Source organism: Trachurus trachurus (assembly GCF_905171665.1).
Source record: "Trachurus trachurus genome assembly, chromosome: 3".
Classification (NCBI taxonomy): domain Eukaryota; kingdom Metazoa; phylum Chordata; class Actinopteri; order Carangiformes; family Carangidae; genus Trachurus; species Trachurus trachurus.
The window spans coordinates 37,965,132-37,981,834 of NC_139893.1; the positions used below are offsets into that span (position 1 = coordinate 37,965,132).

At 41.2% G+C, this 16,703-nt stretch overlaps 1 protein-coding gene across 1 annotated transcript in view; it reads right to left on the minus strand.

The window, feature by feature from the left end:
* Positions 1–13,002: 13,002 nt before the first annotated feature.
* The window catches only part of minar1 (membrane integral NOTCH2 associated receptor 1), a gene marked incomplete at both ends in the record, with an annotated part of 86,787 nt that continues 83,086 nt past the window's right edge, over positions 13,003–16,703 (minus strand). The window contains one exon of the mRNA XM_083995408.1: positions 13,003–13,200. Within this exon, the coding sequence (XP_083851534.1) occupies positions 13,003–13,200 (198 nt within the window). The remainder of the gene's footprint in view (positions 13,201–16,703) is intronic.

Here is a 16,703-nt window from a genome sequence, read left to right on the forward strand (position 1 = left end):
TCACTTCCTGTTTGTTTTTTTCACAGGTAGGCCTACTACGCTCACTCTCACACCTTTCAAAATAAAATACATTCATAACCATTTGTGTGTCTATTTCTTCCTTCCTGTACTTTCAGTCATAGTTAAACATAGTTACAGACATTAATAAACAACAAATAATTAACATGTTAAATGCATAGTTCAATACACCAATAACATTACCCAGTAGGCTATTCATATTTTTTACTGAATTATTTTAACTTTACTTTTTTAAACTTAAATGACATTTATTAACCATGAACTTAGACTTTATTTTTTAAATCTTAACTGCTATTTATTATGCAACTAACGTATTTATTTAAACATATGCCCTTTTCATTCTTCATAAATTTCCACCGGGCTACATGCGTCATCAATGATAATATTAATTCACGTGCTCACGCGTCTCACTGAACCTCTGTAGCCTGTGATTGACACGTGGGGCTGACCTGGACTACCTTGGTCAGTTGTCACAGGAATTATAGTGTTTCATTTTCATGGTGTCCGCACGTCTGTTTTGTCAAGTCTATGCAGATCGATACGAGGGCAAGCGAGGGAGTGTGAAAAAAGAGAGCACGCCAGACAAACACCTATTTCATTTGAGAAAGGCCCAAAGTTGTTAAAGTGAGACTCTCTAACAAGGAGAAACCTTTGATACCTTTGACCAAAATGAGCCGAGTCTGCCCATGTTTCAATGTGCACACCACATGGTTGTTCTATGAGCCGGTGTTACCACCACCACCACCCAGCATAGTTTTTTCATTGTCAATCTATCTATCTATCTATCTATCTATCTATCTATCTATCTATCTATCTATCTATCTATCTATCTATCTATCTATCTATCTATCTATCTATCTATCTATCTATCTATCTATCTATCTATCTATCTATCTTATCTAATTTGCCTCTACACCAATTTAATAAGGTATTGGGAAGAAATATAATTTGTCGAAAAGTATCCTTAATTAGAAAATACATTGCAATGATTTAGAACTGACAATCAGCTCATTGAAGCTTATTTACACCTATATTAGATAAATTACTTGAAACACTACTTAAGGGTTTATTACAAGTATCTATGGCTGGCCATTAGTTCACACCCAAAGAAGAGGATATGATGAAAGAAAGATGATTTCCAGGGATGGCTTTTTTTTTTTTTTTCGTTTTTGAACAGCAACAGTCTATTACTTTACAGTAAGAGGTGATAAATACTATAAAGCTACCAATCAGCAAGGTCTATCATATCAAAACTTAATCTAGGGGTGTTTATGGGAATAAAAAAAAATCACAACTAGAATTTGCCCTTCGAGCTTGATACCGATATGTGAAATTTTGGGTCTTGGCCCAAGGACTACCTAGTACCTATGAAGGGGTATGGGTGGATGGATGGGTGTGGTGTTTGACTCTAAGTGGCTGCAAGACTCTGCTTGTAGTTCATAGCTGTTGCTTGTGTCAGCTCTTTATGCCTGTGCCATAATCAGACAGGATTAATGTTGGAGTAAAGAGATGCAGAATAAATTTTTCATTGTGCTCCACAGTAATTGGAAGAACTGGAACAAACATTACAGCAGCCCATTTACTTCATACTGCTCTGTGCACTGTAAATACGCCCGCTCTTTATGGTAATGTGTGTTTCCCAGATGCTGAATTCACTTCTTGCTTAAATTATGTTGAATGTACTTGAAGGAGAATGTAAACAGTTTGGATAAGGTTCCATTTACCCAGCATGCAATACCAGTGCAGGAGAAAATAAAGTAAAGGAAAGACCATATGCAGCCACCTGGAAGAGAAAAAACACAAAGTACAGATTATATTTGGACATTAACACAGTTTGAGTAACTGCCTATGATTAAGTTCCTACCTACATTAGTATGTCCCTCATTTCTGAATTATTATTGTCGCAGTTACTAATGAGAGATTTTAATTTAGTCTCTCTATTATTAATGAGAGCTTTGATGGTGTTTTGGCTGCAAATTCAGGACAACATTGAAAATCTTTAACAAATTAGAGCTGAAACATAATGAATGCATATTGTATTTAATGGCTTGACATAATTTAATGAAAGTTGTGAATCATATGCTCTCAAACTAACCGAGCACATACAGATGGACCACTGTGAAGGGCAGTCTCCTTGTCCACACCTGCAGCGTGGTGAAAGCAGCCCGTCAGTAGCAGCAGCGTCTGTGCTGTCACCGTCACACAGGATGTATCCAGACGGTGCTGGTGTAAACTAGATGAGTTCTGTCAGTGCTCTCAGACCAACCTCTGTTGTCGCACCTGGAAATGGGAGAGAGAGAGGCTCCTCCTGACAGTGTCAGCCTCAGTTAGTTCAGCAGGCAACAGCAACAGAGAGGCTCCAGAGATCTCTTCTCATGTGTGGTGTTGGAGTGTCATTTTTGCACTTTAATTGGCCCATGACTCATGATGACATGGCACAAATATGTATCTAGAAAATTCTGCAGATTCATTAAAGGTGTACAGAAAAGAAAATTGAATTTGAGCCCACTCTGGGTCATACAATTAGTGTAATAACTCATCAATACATCAGACGTTGTAGGCCAGACTTTGTGCAAAATTCTATTTTTGAGTAAATCCGGGATGAAAGTGTGGTATTTCTTTTTCGCATTGGATAATGCAGGCGCACGGATTATACGTCAGCCTGTACACGATTCATCAGCCACTGATATTGGATCCGTCATCCATCAATCAAACGTCTGAGACACGCACACACCGAGCTCGGTCTCGCCCCAAGCTTTGAATATCCCGCCTGCTCGATAACGACCAATCAAATTTGTTTTCCTTACTCGGGTAAACTCGTGTTGCAGCTTGTGACAACTCGGTGCGACAAACAGGACAAACGGCCATTTCTGTACACCTTTAAAGGGATAGTTCAACATTTTGGCAAATTGGCCCATTGCCATAATCCCTATAGTTTTAGGAGTAGGTTCGTTACCTTGCAAGCTATTTTTAGGTGGAGCAGACCCGTGAGCTGCTCAGAGCTACGCTACGGAGGCTAATGGGATTTCTTGGGTTCCCTCATCAAACTTATCAAATACACAATCCAACAACTCCAAAACGCTCTGGTGGACAAGTTGTGACCTGCACATTCACCACAGTATGAGAAAATAACGGAATGTTTCAAGACAGAGTTGTTTTGGAGGCAAATACAGAGACTGCCCCCGACGGGAACACGCATCAGCTGTTTTGCATGAATTTCCCTCTAAAACAACTCTGTCTCGTAACGTTCTGTTATTATCTCATAGCATGGTGAATGTGCAGGTCACAACTTGTTCACAAGAGCATTTTGGAGTTGTTGGATTGTGTATTTGATGAGTTTGATACCCCCCCCCCCCCCCCACCACCACCACCACCACACATGAGTACAAGTCCATGGGTGATGATTAAGCAGGATTTATTTTATATAAGTCTATTTTCTTTTTTAGGAAAATCCTACAGACTACCTTAAAGAAAAAAAAGAACAGAAAAATGTAAAACATAGCACTAGAATTTAATCTATTTTCCAATATAGATGTGTAGAGAAATATTGTAGAAAAAGAAGAGTAGAATAAATATATAACTAAATACCAGTATGTGCAGTGTGTATGACAGCTGCACAGGTAAATCAGGAAACTGAACACAATTGCCATCACACTGCACTTCTTTTATTAGATTAGGAATATTCTCTCCCAGAGTGATGCTGAGAAACTAGTGCATGCATTTATCACTTCTAGGCTAGACTACTGCAACTCTCTCCTGTCAGGATGTCCGAAAAACTCTCTAAAGAGTCTCCAGCTGGTCCAGAATGCCGCAGCGAGAGTTTTGACAGGAGTTAGGAAGAGAGAGCACATCTCTCCCACCTTAGCTTCTCTCCACTGGCTTCCTGTAGGATTTAGAATAGACTTCAAAATCCTTCTGCTGACTTACAAGGCTCTTAATGATAAAGCTCCATCCTATCTGAAAGAACTAATCATTCCTTACTGTCCTACCAGAGCACTCCGCTCCCAGAATGCAGGTCTGTTAGTGACTCCCAGTATCTCTAAAAACAGACTGGGAAGTAGAGCCTTCAGTTACCGGGCTCCTTTACTGTGGAACCAGCTCTCTCCATGGGTCAAAGAGGCAGACACTCTAACTACATTTAAGTCTAGACTTAAGACCTTCCTCTATGACAGGGCTTTTAGTTAGGGCTGGTTCAGGTAGCTCTGAACCATTTTATAGCTACGCTGCTATAGGCTTAGACTGCTGGGGACACATCTGGTTACTCAGAGCCCTCTCCTCTCCTCTCCTCTCCTCTCCTCTCCTCTCCTCTCCTCCCCTCTCCTCTCCTCTCCTCTCCCCTCCCCTCCCCTCCCCTCCTCTCCTCTCCTCTCCTCTCCTCTCCTCAGTATATTTTTGAACTGTCATTTTCTGTTGTACTTTGTAGTTTGGCCTTGGTGTCTCGCACTCTCTCTGTGTTTCCGCAGATCCACCGGAGCTCCATCTCTCTGCACCAGCCGCCGCCTACATCGCCCCCATCCCACCCCTTCCCCTGCCGTTAGACCGGCCTCCCCTCCCTTCCCACGGACCAGTCTGCCACCCAGTCCTCCCATCGAGCTGACCGGCTCTCCCTGCCCCCCCCCCCTCCCCTCACTAGAGACTGCCTTCATCAACCCCTGCTAACATTTCCATATTCCGCACATTCTGTGACAAACTGTAAACTGTTTTCTTGTCTGTAACAACATCTATTGCACGTCTGTCCGTCCTGGGTGAGGGATCCCTCCTCTGTTGCTCACCCTGAGGTTTCTCCTGTTTTTCCCTGTTAAAAGGGTTTCCATGGAGTTTTTCCTCAGTCGATGTGAGGGTCTAAGGACAGAGGATGTTGTTACGATGCCATGTAAAGCCCTTTGAGACAAACTGTTTGTAAAAACGGGCTATACAAATAAAATTGCCTTGCCTTGCCTTGCCTTGCCTTCCTGCCTTACATGTCTTTTACACATTGGGGACATGTCTTGACTTGTACCTTCAGGTGCTGTGTGGTCTCTTGTTCTCATGGTACCAACCTTGATGTACATCAGGTTCAAAAGTGTGGCCCTTGCTGCTTGTAGCCACATCATCAAAAAAAAAAAAGGTCTCCACTGACGGTTTGTGCAGCACCTCAGGGGGAGACGATCAGGAAAAATAAAGCAGGACGGGCTGTCAGAGGAACAGCAGCACAACAGAAATGCAAAGAGCTGCAAAGCACACTTTCAGGAGAACCTGTGGTTTTTCTTTCTGATCATTTCCTTTTGGCAGCCAAACAGCTCTGTCAGTCAAAACGAAATGCATAATTGAAGGGCAATCTATCACTGAGAATAGCTCGTGTTGCTCTTTAATGAACCCTGCTCATGTTCATGCAATGGGAGTTCAGCTGCCTGTCATACTTCACAGCAGCTTTCTGTGGTCTTTGTTTACGTCCTCTACTACTGAGTGGGTTTGATCATGTGCAGCTTCTCAGGTTTTTACCCAGATAATCTTGACTTCTCTGGTTATCATTCATCTATACCAGCGCTGCTTTTGACAGTATCTCTCCGTATGGTGTCTGTGGCCCACTTTATGTGTCAGTATTTAGGCTATGGGGAGTGAACGGCTGGCCAAACATGGGCACAGTCGGCCCAGAAAGGGATAAGTTTAACCTGAAATGTAGCATATTTAAAGATATAGAAGCTCTCAAGATTTGGGTCAGTGATGGTGGTGATGATGATAGCTAGGGACAGCATTTTCTGGTTTAGCTCAAAGATGGCTTCACAACACTCAGAAAGCATAAAAGAACAAGTGGCAGGAACATTTATTAATCAATGGGAAATTAATGTGCTGTAGTCGGAATTTCAGAGGAAGGTAACCACATTTACTATAATGCCATCTCTTATTTCCAGAGGCGTTCCTGGCTAGTTTTATGCCCTAGGCTAACAAGAAAAACCCCCAAACCCCACCAACATATTTTATTATTTGTATTATTATATTATTATTAGTCAGTGTTGGGAGGGTTACTTTTAAAATGTATTCCCCAACAGATTACTGATTACATGTCCTAGTAGCCATTGAGCTACTATAGTCCATGGGCTACCACAGTAGGGGCCTATATGGATCCTGGGTGCAAGCCACATATGGGGCCCACAATTGCAGCCCAAGTGGGGCCCATATGGACTCCACTTAGCATTGCTGGCTGGGCTATAATGGATTTGGATTTGGATGGAGCAATGTATTCTGAATACTTCTGGATTACTTTTAGCTTACTTCAAAATCACCTGTCTGAGCACCTTTAACTAGAACACTGAATTTGTTTTAGAGAATGATCTTACACATGATCCGGCGGCCCTGCTCCATCCGGTGGCCCTGCTCCATCCGGTGGTCCTGCTCTATCCGGTGGCCCTGCTCCACCTGGCGGCCTTGCTCCATCCAGCGGCCCTGCTCCATCTTTCTTTCTTTTTTGTGTCATTGTCGTGTGAGCTAGGCTACTGGACTAATTTGAATTTCCCTCCTAGGGATGAATAAAGTATTCCCTACTCTACACTACTCTATCTTATAGGCTACCGTGGCTCCTTTAAACTAAAGCATTAATTTCCATACAGTGTTCCTGCAGGGAAATGAATGAATTAGCAGTGTAACTTCGTCCTGGTCTTTTAAAGTCCTTGTATTTCAGGAGGTGGGTCTTAAAATCAGTTCAAATCAAATGTAAAAGGAAGCCAATGCAAAGGGTTAACAGCTGAGCTCTAGTTTTGAAAAAAGCTGAAGTCTCACCTTTTATTTTTACCAAAGCTGGAAAATTGATGCTCCACTGTGTTGATGTGGGACCTAAAGCTGAGTTTATATAATAATCAGTTTCGTACTGTATCATCAGTACAATTATGAAAACATACATTGTGTTCTCTAATGATATCCCCATGTGGCAGCATTAACCACACAGCAGATCTCATGTTTCTCAGACACATGCTCAGCAGAGACTTGTGTTAGCCTGCCATCTACTCCCATTAACCTGGCCTGCTCTCCCTGCCGTTCCTGTATACGGCCCAGCCTGCACACCAGAAGCTGCCTTCATCAGCTCTTGTTTACCGACTGACTCCATGTTCCATGTTGTAAACTGTGTTCTTGTCTGTATACAACATCTACTGCCCCTCCTGGCTGAGGGATCCCTCCTCTGTCTCTCACCCTGAGGTTTCTCCTGTTTTTTTCCTTGGGGTCGAAGGGCAGAGGATGTTGTAATGATGCTGTGTAAAGTCCTTTGAGACAAACTGTAAGAATGGCCTCTAATTGCCTTGTTAAAGGGATATTTCAAAATGTTTGCAAATTTGCCTTTTGCCATAATCCCTGTAGTTTTAAGATTAGTTTAATTCACTTTAATTGTCGGTGCAAGCTGTTTTAAGATTGGCCAGGGAATGACGCAAGCTCATCAACCTCATCAAACCAAATACACAATCCAACAACTCCAAAATACTCTTGTGGACAAGTTGTGACCTGCACATTCACCACGCTATGAAATAATAACGAATGATTATGTAACATTGACACAAGAAGCAAATAATCAGAACTACTTGCTTTTGAAATCACTCTGCCCAGCAGCCGTGTTTGAAATGTAGTTTTGGTCATGAATTTACCAAGAAAACAACTCTGTCAGGTAACGTTACATTATTATTTCATTGCATGGTGAATGTGCAGGTCACAACTTGTCCACAAGAGTGTTTTGGAGTTGTTGGATTGTGTATTTAGTTTGATGAGGGAAACGTGGAAATACCGTGCACCTCCATCTCTCCCCCGCCGATCTCAAAACAACATGCACTGAATATAGGGATTGTGGATATAGGCAAAATTGCTAAAATGTTGAAATATCCCTTTAACATTTCTCCCTTTCTTGTTTGTTCATTCATTCACTTGGGCTCTGTGACATTACCCACAGAGTTGTTTTTTTTGTTTCAAACTGTTCCTGTCTGACTCTGACTATGGGACAGATAAACATCACATTTTAGCTATTAAATGTGCTTCATAAATATCATAAATTGATTTGTCGATATTGATCAGTGGTGGAGAATAATATTCCAGAGTCTCCAATATTTTCTTTAACCTTGGAAAAGTATAGTTCTCAGTTCTTTCTTGCCTGACTTGCTGCTTTGATGGCCTCTTTACATACAGCACATTACAGAGACCTGCTCTGTTTTCTTTCAGCTGCCTGATTTCCTTAATCTCAAAAGTTCTCCTTCATGCCACAGCCAGACTGCACAATCAAGCAAATTTCAAGCCCAATTTAGACGTGTCTCCTGCTTCCTCCACAGTCCAAACACATGCACGCTAGGTTGATTGGCAACTCTAAATTGCCTGTAGGCATGAATTTGAGTCTGTGAGATTGTTGGTCTCTATATGTCAGCCCCTGCCATCACCCTATGTCAGCTGGGATTAGCTGCAGCCCCCTGAAACCCTGCATGGATAAGTGGTGGAGACGATGAATGGCGGGATGGACGGATTTTGATGTCACCGACTGATTCTAGAAGCAGCTGACAGAATCCTGTGATCAGAGGCAAATTGGTGTTTGAATATGTCTCGCTATATATTATCTCTTCAATTATTGAAGCTGATCAGCCTGTTGGATATCTAGCATGCTTGTGTACTAAGATCCAACACCTTTGGAGTCATATAGACACTGATGGTCCTAAAAAGATAGTTCGACGACTGAAACATTGATGTGTACTGATAAGTCTGATTTGACATTCAAATGATGTCTATTCACCTGAGTCAGTGTCATTACTGACACGGTGTGCAGAGAAAATAGCTGCAGCGCCTCCTCCTCTCCTGTTCCGTGTGACTGACTGAGAGAAATGATAGTCCTTGTTCCCAAGAAATGGTGTTTGAGATAAAGATATGTTTGCAAGAGGGAGTCGATCAAACAATCAGAGTGCATAACAATCCATATATCACACATCAGAGGATAACTGCTCCCTGACAGATCTGTCAGTCACAGTTAGATTCTCGGTCCTGGCCATTCGTACACTGTCATGATTCAGACTGTATTTGACTTACCAGGTGTGGAGTTTGCAATGTTTCTTCTTACCTTCAGCTAAGCAGTGATTTGGAGATTTTTCCATCCATCCATCCTGATGTGTTTCCCAGTAGGAGTCATCATGGAGACCAAGTAGAAAGTATTTATAGTTAATAATTAAATGCATGTTGTTGCACAATTATAATTTCTATCTAATTATCATTCTAATGACTCAACTTTCTCTGTTTGCATTTTTCCAAGTACAGCTGGATTCGTTCCACTTTTCCAAGGTCTGGATGGTTTCTCCTTCACATCTGTCCGTGACCTCGTGTTTTCCATGGGGGCTGATGAGAAGCGGTTAGAGAGGAGATGATTTAGAGTTTTTTACTGCAGCCTCATATATTTTTTCCTTGTTCTCCTTACTCAGCTTATCTTGTCTTGATCCCATGTGCCAGACTATAGCACTATCCACGAAGGTTCCTCACTCTCTGTCTCACCTCCTCTCCTACTAGCGAACGTGCTTCACCCCTCAACCCCATTCAGTGATTTACATTGTAAATGCCTTTAAAAAAAAACAGTAAGTAAAATACTATTGTATGAGAAATCAATTGGTTAAAAGAATAGTTCACCCAAAATTCAAATTGCACTCATTATCTACTCACCCTCATGTGGACTAAGGGCTGGGAGAAGTTTCAGAGTCCTCCGTGGCTTCTCTGAGTTACAGGGGGTCTCGGCGTAGCAGTGCATGTCCATATAACGGTTGCAAATGGATACCAACTGTCTATTTTTTGAGAAAGGACAGTACCAAAGTTTGTCTAAATATATTCATATATAAATGTAGTGTCCTCTGTCAGTGATTAAATATTCTCATGTATCTCAGATGAAATAGAGCATCGTAAAAAAAGACAAAACCATTAACAGTCAGAACAATACGTTTTTATTATAGTATTCTTCCAGTCAACACCTGCTCCCACAACGCGCCTTGAACCTGAAGCTATTTACAGACTCCTACAGTGCTGCAGCTCACACCTCCTGTGCTGAAGGAAGATCCAATGCAGTGAACAGTACAGGACGGAGAAAGAGTGGCTGTCTGCTCGCTGCTGGGTTCAGAATCTCTCTTCATTATAGATGGTGGTCTAAAATAAATGATTTAGTATAATGAGATTAAGGATGGAGAAGTAAACCAGGAAATCCACTTCAGGCTCCCACCCAGGGACCCAGAGGAGCACAGTTTTGTGAGGGATTTTGGACGAACAGTTGCAGAAACCGTAACCCTTATGTAAACTGTCGTCTGTGAGGTCATCACAGCATGTTGCTTTGGCCACAGACTGACCTAACTACAGTGCAATGTAGTTAGAGTGATGCACAGTAATCCAAATAGGTGCTGGGATTTAAATAATCATACATTGCACTAAAAATCATAAATATAAATTAGGTCTAGATTAAAATCAGTGGCATATTGTTCCTTATCTGGCCTACTGTGTAGAAAGACAGGAAAATGCATAAAAAAACATTTTCAAATTACAAAAGAGAGACAGTAAAATAATGTGCCAAAACCCTTCTTATAAGAAATCTGTGACGTGATTGATTATAATAAAAACATATAGAAAACACAAAACCTTTACAAACAATAAATATTCCAAACATATTTGCAAAGACAGCAGGAATTATCTTCTAGGAAAAGTGTGTGTCTATCTTTCTGACAGGTTTTCAAGTTCAATGATGTGTTTATACTCATCATTTTGCACTATTATTTCAGTAGTGAGCAACATAAGCATCCTTTCAACATTGTTTATGAGTCATTTATTTCCTGTTGAGGTACAACAACCTGTATAGCGCTCTGATTAGGTTATTGTTCCTCAAGCCAATCACTGAATCACTGAACCAATCAGGGTTATTAAAGTTTAGTCTGGAACCAGACATGTGCCTGTGTGTCCGTTTATGTTGTATTCTCATAAAGATATGAAGTATTACACTGAAGTGTGTAAAGAGAGAGTATAAGTATATTTCTCAAACTAATGGAGTCCAATACAAGAGCATCACAATAACAAAGTGATATTGTAGAGACATAAAATAAACAGTGAGGAGGCCAGAATAACATTTACTTAGCTATATGGAATGGAAGATGAGGCTGGTGACATACTGTTGTATCTCTCTTATTATCTCTGCATTTGCCCTCCCCTCCCAGGTCATCCAGATATCATTTCTTCATTTCTGATATGAGCTTAAAGATTTTACATCCTCGGGAGGGAACAATGGGCTTGGGGGAGTGTGACAGACAGGCCAGAGATGAGACTAATACAACACAATGTTGGGATTTATTGACGATGAGAAAAATGTCCAAGGCCATCTGCCTCATTTTCTAATCAAATGCAAGTTTGACTAAGGGCTACTACTTTCTTTTGAGGCTAAACTATGGGTTGCCAGGCAACAACGAGGGGAAGGGGACCGGGTGGGCTAAGTCTGGCTACTTCAGTGTTTGTGCTTTAAGGCAATTTTAAAGGGATAGTTCAACATTTTGTCAAATTGGCTCATTGCCATAATAATCCCTATAGTTTTAAGAGTAGATTCGTTACCTTTAATTGTTGGTGCAAGCTATTTTTAGAACGGCGGAGCAAAGCCGCGAGCTGCTCAGAGCTACGCTACGGAGGCTAATGGGATTTCTTGGTTTCCCTCATCAAACTCATCAAATACACAATCCAACAACTCCAAAACGCTCTGGTGGACAAGTTGTGACCTGCACATTCACCACGCTATGAAATAATAACGGGACAGAGTTGTTTTCAAGGTAAATTCATGCAAAAGTACTGATGCGCATTCCCATCTGGGCAGTTTTTCAGCAAGCAGTCTCTGCATTTGCCTCTAAAACAACTCTGTCTGGTAACGTTGTGTTATTATCTCATATCTCATTATCTCGAGCCTCCGTAGCATAGCTCTGAGCAGCTCACGGCTCTGCTCCACCGTTCTAAAAATAGCTTGCAGCAACAATTAAAGGTAACAAATCTACTGCTAGGACTATAGGGATTATGGCAATGGTCCAATTTGCCAAAATGTTGAAGTATCCCTTTAAGGAGAGTGCAGCGATGGATGGATGGAGCAACCTGCTCGTAGAGGGATGCTTCTCTGTGCAGTATGAAAGGAGGTGGGGTGGGGGTGGGGGGTGGTTTATGCCTTCTCTAGTCTACAGTCATGCAGAACTTTAAATATTCACTTGCAAAGAAAAGAGGGAGGAGGGAGGAGCAGGTGTACGTCCTGTTGGCTGGTTAGAATTCAGAGAAATGAAGAGAGGGCGGCGACATTCAAGTGACTTCCTGGGTCACGCCTTTCTAAGTGAGTATAGGCTGATGTCATCAGTACATTCAGTTGGGCTGAGTAGTTATCCTGTGTCTGCGTCCTACGTAGAAGTAAGTCTATATTTTCTAACTAAAGCACTTCAATATACTCCTATTTAGAAAAAGTGTCGCACAAATTGTGTTACTTAAAATGCTTGCTTTCGTTATTGTTAAAGATAAATTCTCACATTCAACCGGATAATTCATCAAAAAATAACTTTGATCAAAATACACTGTACAGTAATAATACGAAAAATAAAAATATCGTACGTCGGCTACATCAACAAATCCAGTTTAATTCAGAGATCAACTGCTGCAGTTGTTTAAGACGATCAAACCAAAGAGCTTCCGACTGTCCCACACGGTTTATGACAATACAATCGACTACAACTGTTAAAACAATAGATATACAGTATATATTATGCACTTGCTGAGTTCATCTCTATTGCACACGAGCTGTCCTAAACCAGGTTTATATTGGCAGGAAAGACCACCAGAAGTAAAATACTGTATTAAAAACAGAAAACATCAAACTGACAAGGGTGGAGTCCCGAACGTGTTCACACTGTCAGTGGATCTGCTGCAGCTGCACACACTTACCTCATCCACACACAGAGGAGGATGTCAGTAATAGTCCATCACCTGCCCCCCCGCTGCATCCTGGAACTCTCATGATTTCATGGTGCAAATGGGAACAACGATGACCAGGATGACGGTGCAGGTGGCGGCAGCGATCAGCGCTCCGATCTTACACGCCTTCGCCCTCCGGAACTCTGCCTCTTTCCTCTTGAGCAGCGAGTCGTATCCTGGTGTGTAGATGTCCTCCATCCAGTACTCCAGGTTGTTGGGGTTCAGAGACTCCTGGGTCTGCAAACACACAAACACACACACAAGCACAGGTCAGAGAAAACCATCTATCTATCAGTCAGTGAGTCTGTCTGTCTGTCTATCTATCTCTGTCTGTCTACTGCTATCTCTCTCTTTCTATCTATGTCTCTGTCTTTCTGTCTGTCCGTCAGAGAGGAAAGAGAAAACCATCTATCTATCAGTCAGTGAGTCTATCTAGGTATCTATCTAGGTATCTATCTATCTATCTATCTATCTATCTATCTATCTATCTATCTATCTATCTATCTAGGTATCTATCTATCTATCTATCTATCTATCTATCTATCTATCTATCTATCTATCTATCTATCTATCTATCTATCTATCTATCTATCTATCTATCTATCTATCTATCTATCTATCTATCTATCTATCGGTCTATCTCTCTGTCTGTCTATCAACTCTCTCTGTGTCTATCTATGTCTCTGTCTGTCTATCTATCTATCTGTGTCTATGTCTCTATCTCTCTCTTTCTATCTATGTCTCTGTCTTTCTGTCTGTCTGTCTGTCTGTCAGAGAGGAAAGAGAAAACCATCTATCTATCTGTCTCTCAGTCAGTGAGTCAGTGAGTCTGTCTGTCTATCTATGTGTCTGTCTGTCTGTCTGTCTGTCTGTCTGTCTGTCTGTCTGTCTGTCTGTCTGTCTGTCTGTCTGTCTGTCTGTCCTTCCATCCATCCATCCATCTATTCCGAGCTGGGACTCACATGACCAGGAATGACAGATGCTTTGAAAGAAAAATAAATGATGTCAATAACCGGCCATTTCTAAAAAGTAAACAAAGAGCAGATGGCGAGAGACGGTGAGAGGAGCCAGCAGAGGGATGAAAAGAGTCAGGGTGACCCGTCAACATTGACCCCCACAGCACAACCGAGGAGAACGGAGGATGCTAAATTCTTCCTGAGCTGAACCTGTGTGTGCCCCAGTACAATCCACAAACTGAACTTAAAACTGTGTACACCACCACAGAGCTCGTCTTTGTTATAATGCGTTGAAGGGTGGAGAGTGTTTTTGCCTTTATTGGACAGGGACAGTGAAGAGTGAACAGGAAATGAGGCGAGAGATCAGGGATAACATTCAACAAACAATAACGGTGCCCACAAAGGATTAAACCAAGGACATACCTCACACTCTCAATGATCAGGAATTTGCTTTTCAAATTAAAACGAAAGCCGGCTGCGTGTGTAGACTGTATTGGCTGTTATAGCATCTCCAAGTCAATACAGTGTAGTTACCATTTTGTTATTGAGGTGCAGAGTGGGAGCAACATTGTGTGGATGTGATGAGAACATAGTTACTGCAGGAGTCAATACCCACAAAGAAAACGGGCTCTGCTACCGAGATTGATTTTGTTTTTCCAATCTGCTCTGTAATGGCTTTGCTGAATACAGTGTAGCACAGACATTCTTCATTGTGAGGCTTCGGACTCACCGCATATTGATATTTTAACTGACTCCTATATACTATACTATAAAAGAATAAGAAGAAGACACACGTTCCACATTAATATGATAGATTATAAACTGGTACAGTACACACTAAAAACAGTTGGGTTAAAAATTAACCCAATTTTAACCCAACTGCTGGTTCAAATAAGGACAAACCCCTTTTTTGGGTTATTTTAACCCAATGGGTTGGGTTAATCTTTTTGACCCAACTTTTGGGTTGAATATTCAACCTAAGAGTTGGGTTATGCTAACTACAACATTGGGTTATTTTTAACCCAACTATTGGGTCGAGCAACCCAATGTTGTAGTGCATTGTAGTGCACAGCATTTTTCAAATGAACCAGCCGGTTAAGTCAAAGAATTACCCAACCCAACCCAACAAATGGGTTACTCACTGAAAAATAACCCAATTACTTGCACAACCCAGGAATTCATAGCCCTATAACCCTGAAAATGGGTTACACTCTGGAAAAACAACCCAAAAATTTAACTCAACACCAATAACTCAGAAATTTGGTTACAGAGATAACCCAACATTTTTTAGTGTGTAGATATATGCAGCTCATCCACTCATTGGTCAGTGCTTATGCTTCTATAATTGGGGGAACATCCTGGACACATTGCTGGTCTATCACAAGCCTGACTTATAGACACACACACACACCCATTCACTCTCACACTCTACTTAGAGCTAACCTCATAACTATGGACTGTCAATTTCACTATAAGTGAGTGATCAGGAAGCGACAGGAAAAATGTCAGCAGGAGTAGGACAGGACAGCTCCATCTCTACAGTATGTCTGCAGTAGTGAATGAATGCGATGGTCTTTATTTCAAACATGATGTCAGTCCGACAGGGTTGTGCTGATGGTGTGTAAGCTCTTGTGTAAAATAATAAATATGTACTGGCAACATAACCGTAAACCACAGCCCGCTGTGACTGATGCATAATGAGGTCGTACCAAAGTTACACTGATATAAATTGCAGCACTGTGCACGCAGCATGTCTCCTCCATGTTGCGCTCATTAAGAACTCATAAGAGCAGATTTCTGTCATTTAAACAACTCAGAATTACACTGAAAAATTTTAATTTAAAATAAATGTAACTATAAACAGACAACAAATTAAAAAAAATATTGGGCTCACAGAGAATGTACTGAGGCTTGGTTCAGTTTGGGCTGGACTTTTTGGGGCCCAATTAAAGCTCTAATAGAAGCAAGGTGATACAGTGAAAAACAATGTTTTCCAAAGCTAACAAATGTCAACTTATTCTCATTGCAGTAACACAAAACTTTGGACACAAAAACATACACTTTAATATCAAAACGATACAATCGTTTCTCAAAACTTCTCCACCACATCATTAAAGTCCAGACAAGCTCTGGATCTATCGCCAGTATTGATAAAGACCTAGAGCGATGCTGACTCATCATCGTTCTCAGTTCAGTATTAATTCTCCACATGTGGGAAAAGTAATAGTAGATAAATTACAGGGCTGCACAGCTAAGTTGTGGCTTGCTCGTTTTAAAAGTTATGTAACAGTTGGTGCTGAATCAAGTGGGCCACTTCGAAAATGACTTGAACCCAAATGAAAGGAAGCTGGGGCACTCGGTTAATTGCGGAGCTTTAATAAGGTGCAAACAGCAAACTAACCTTTCAATGCTACTGCGTCTTCATCAGAGTCAAACAGGTATTGATTAAACAATGGCAGTTAAATACACACATCCTGAAACCACACACTCTCTCATTGGTGAATGAAGATGCAGAGCAATAAACCAATCCTGTTGAAGCACTCATGAGACAGAGGGTGTAACGTATCAGCAATCTGAAGGCAAAACAAAAAACACACCCACACCGAATAATGAACTAATAATAAATAATACAATTGAAAATGCCAACAACCTAAAGGTCTAACCAGGTGTTACTAAAGAAAACATGAACAATTCAACTCTTCATTAAGTCCATGTGGTTCAACAGTGTTCAGTGTATAAATCCAGTATTCTTCTCTTCTGAGGAGTTTGTTGACAATATCTCTC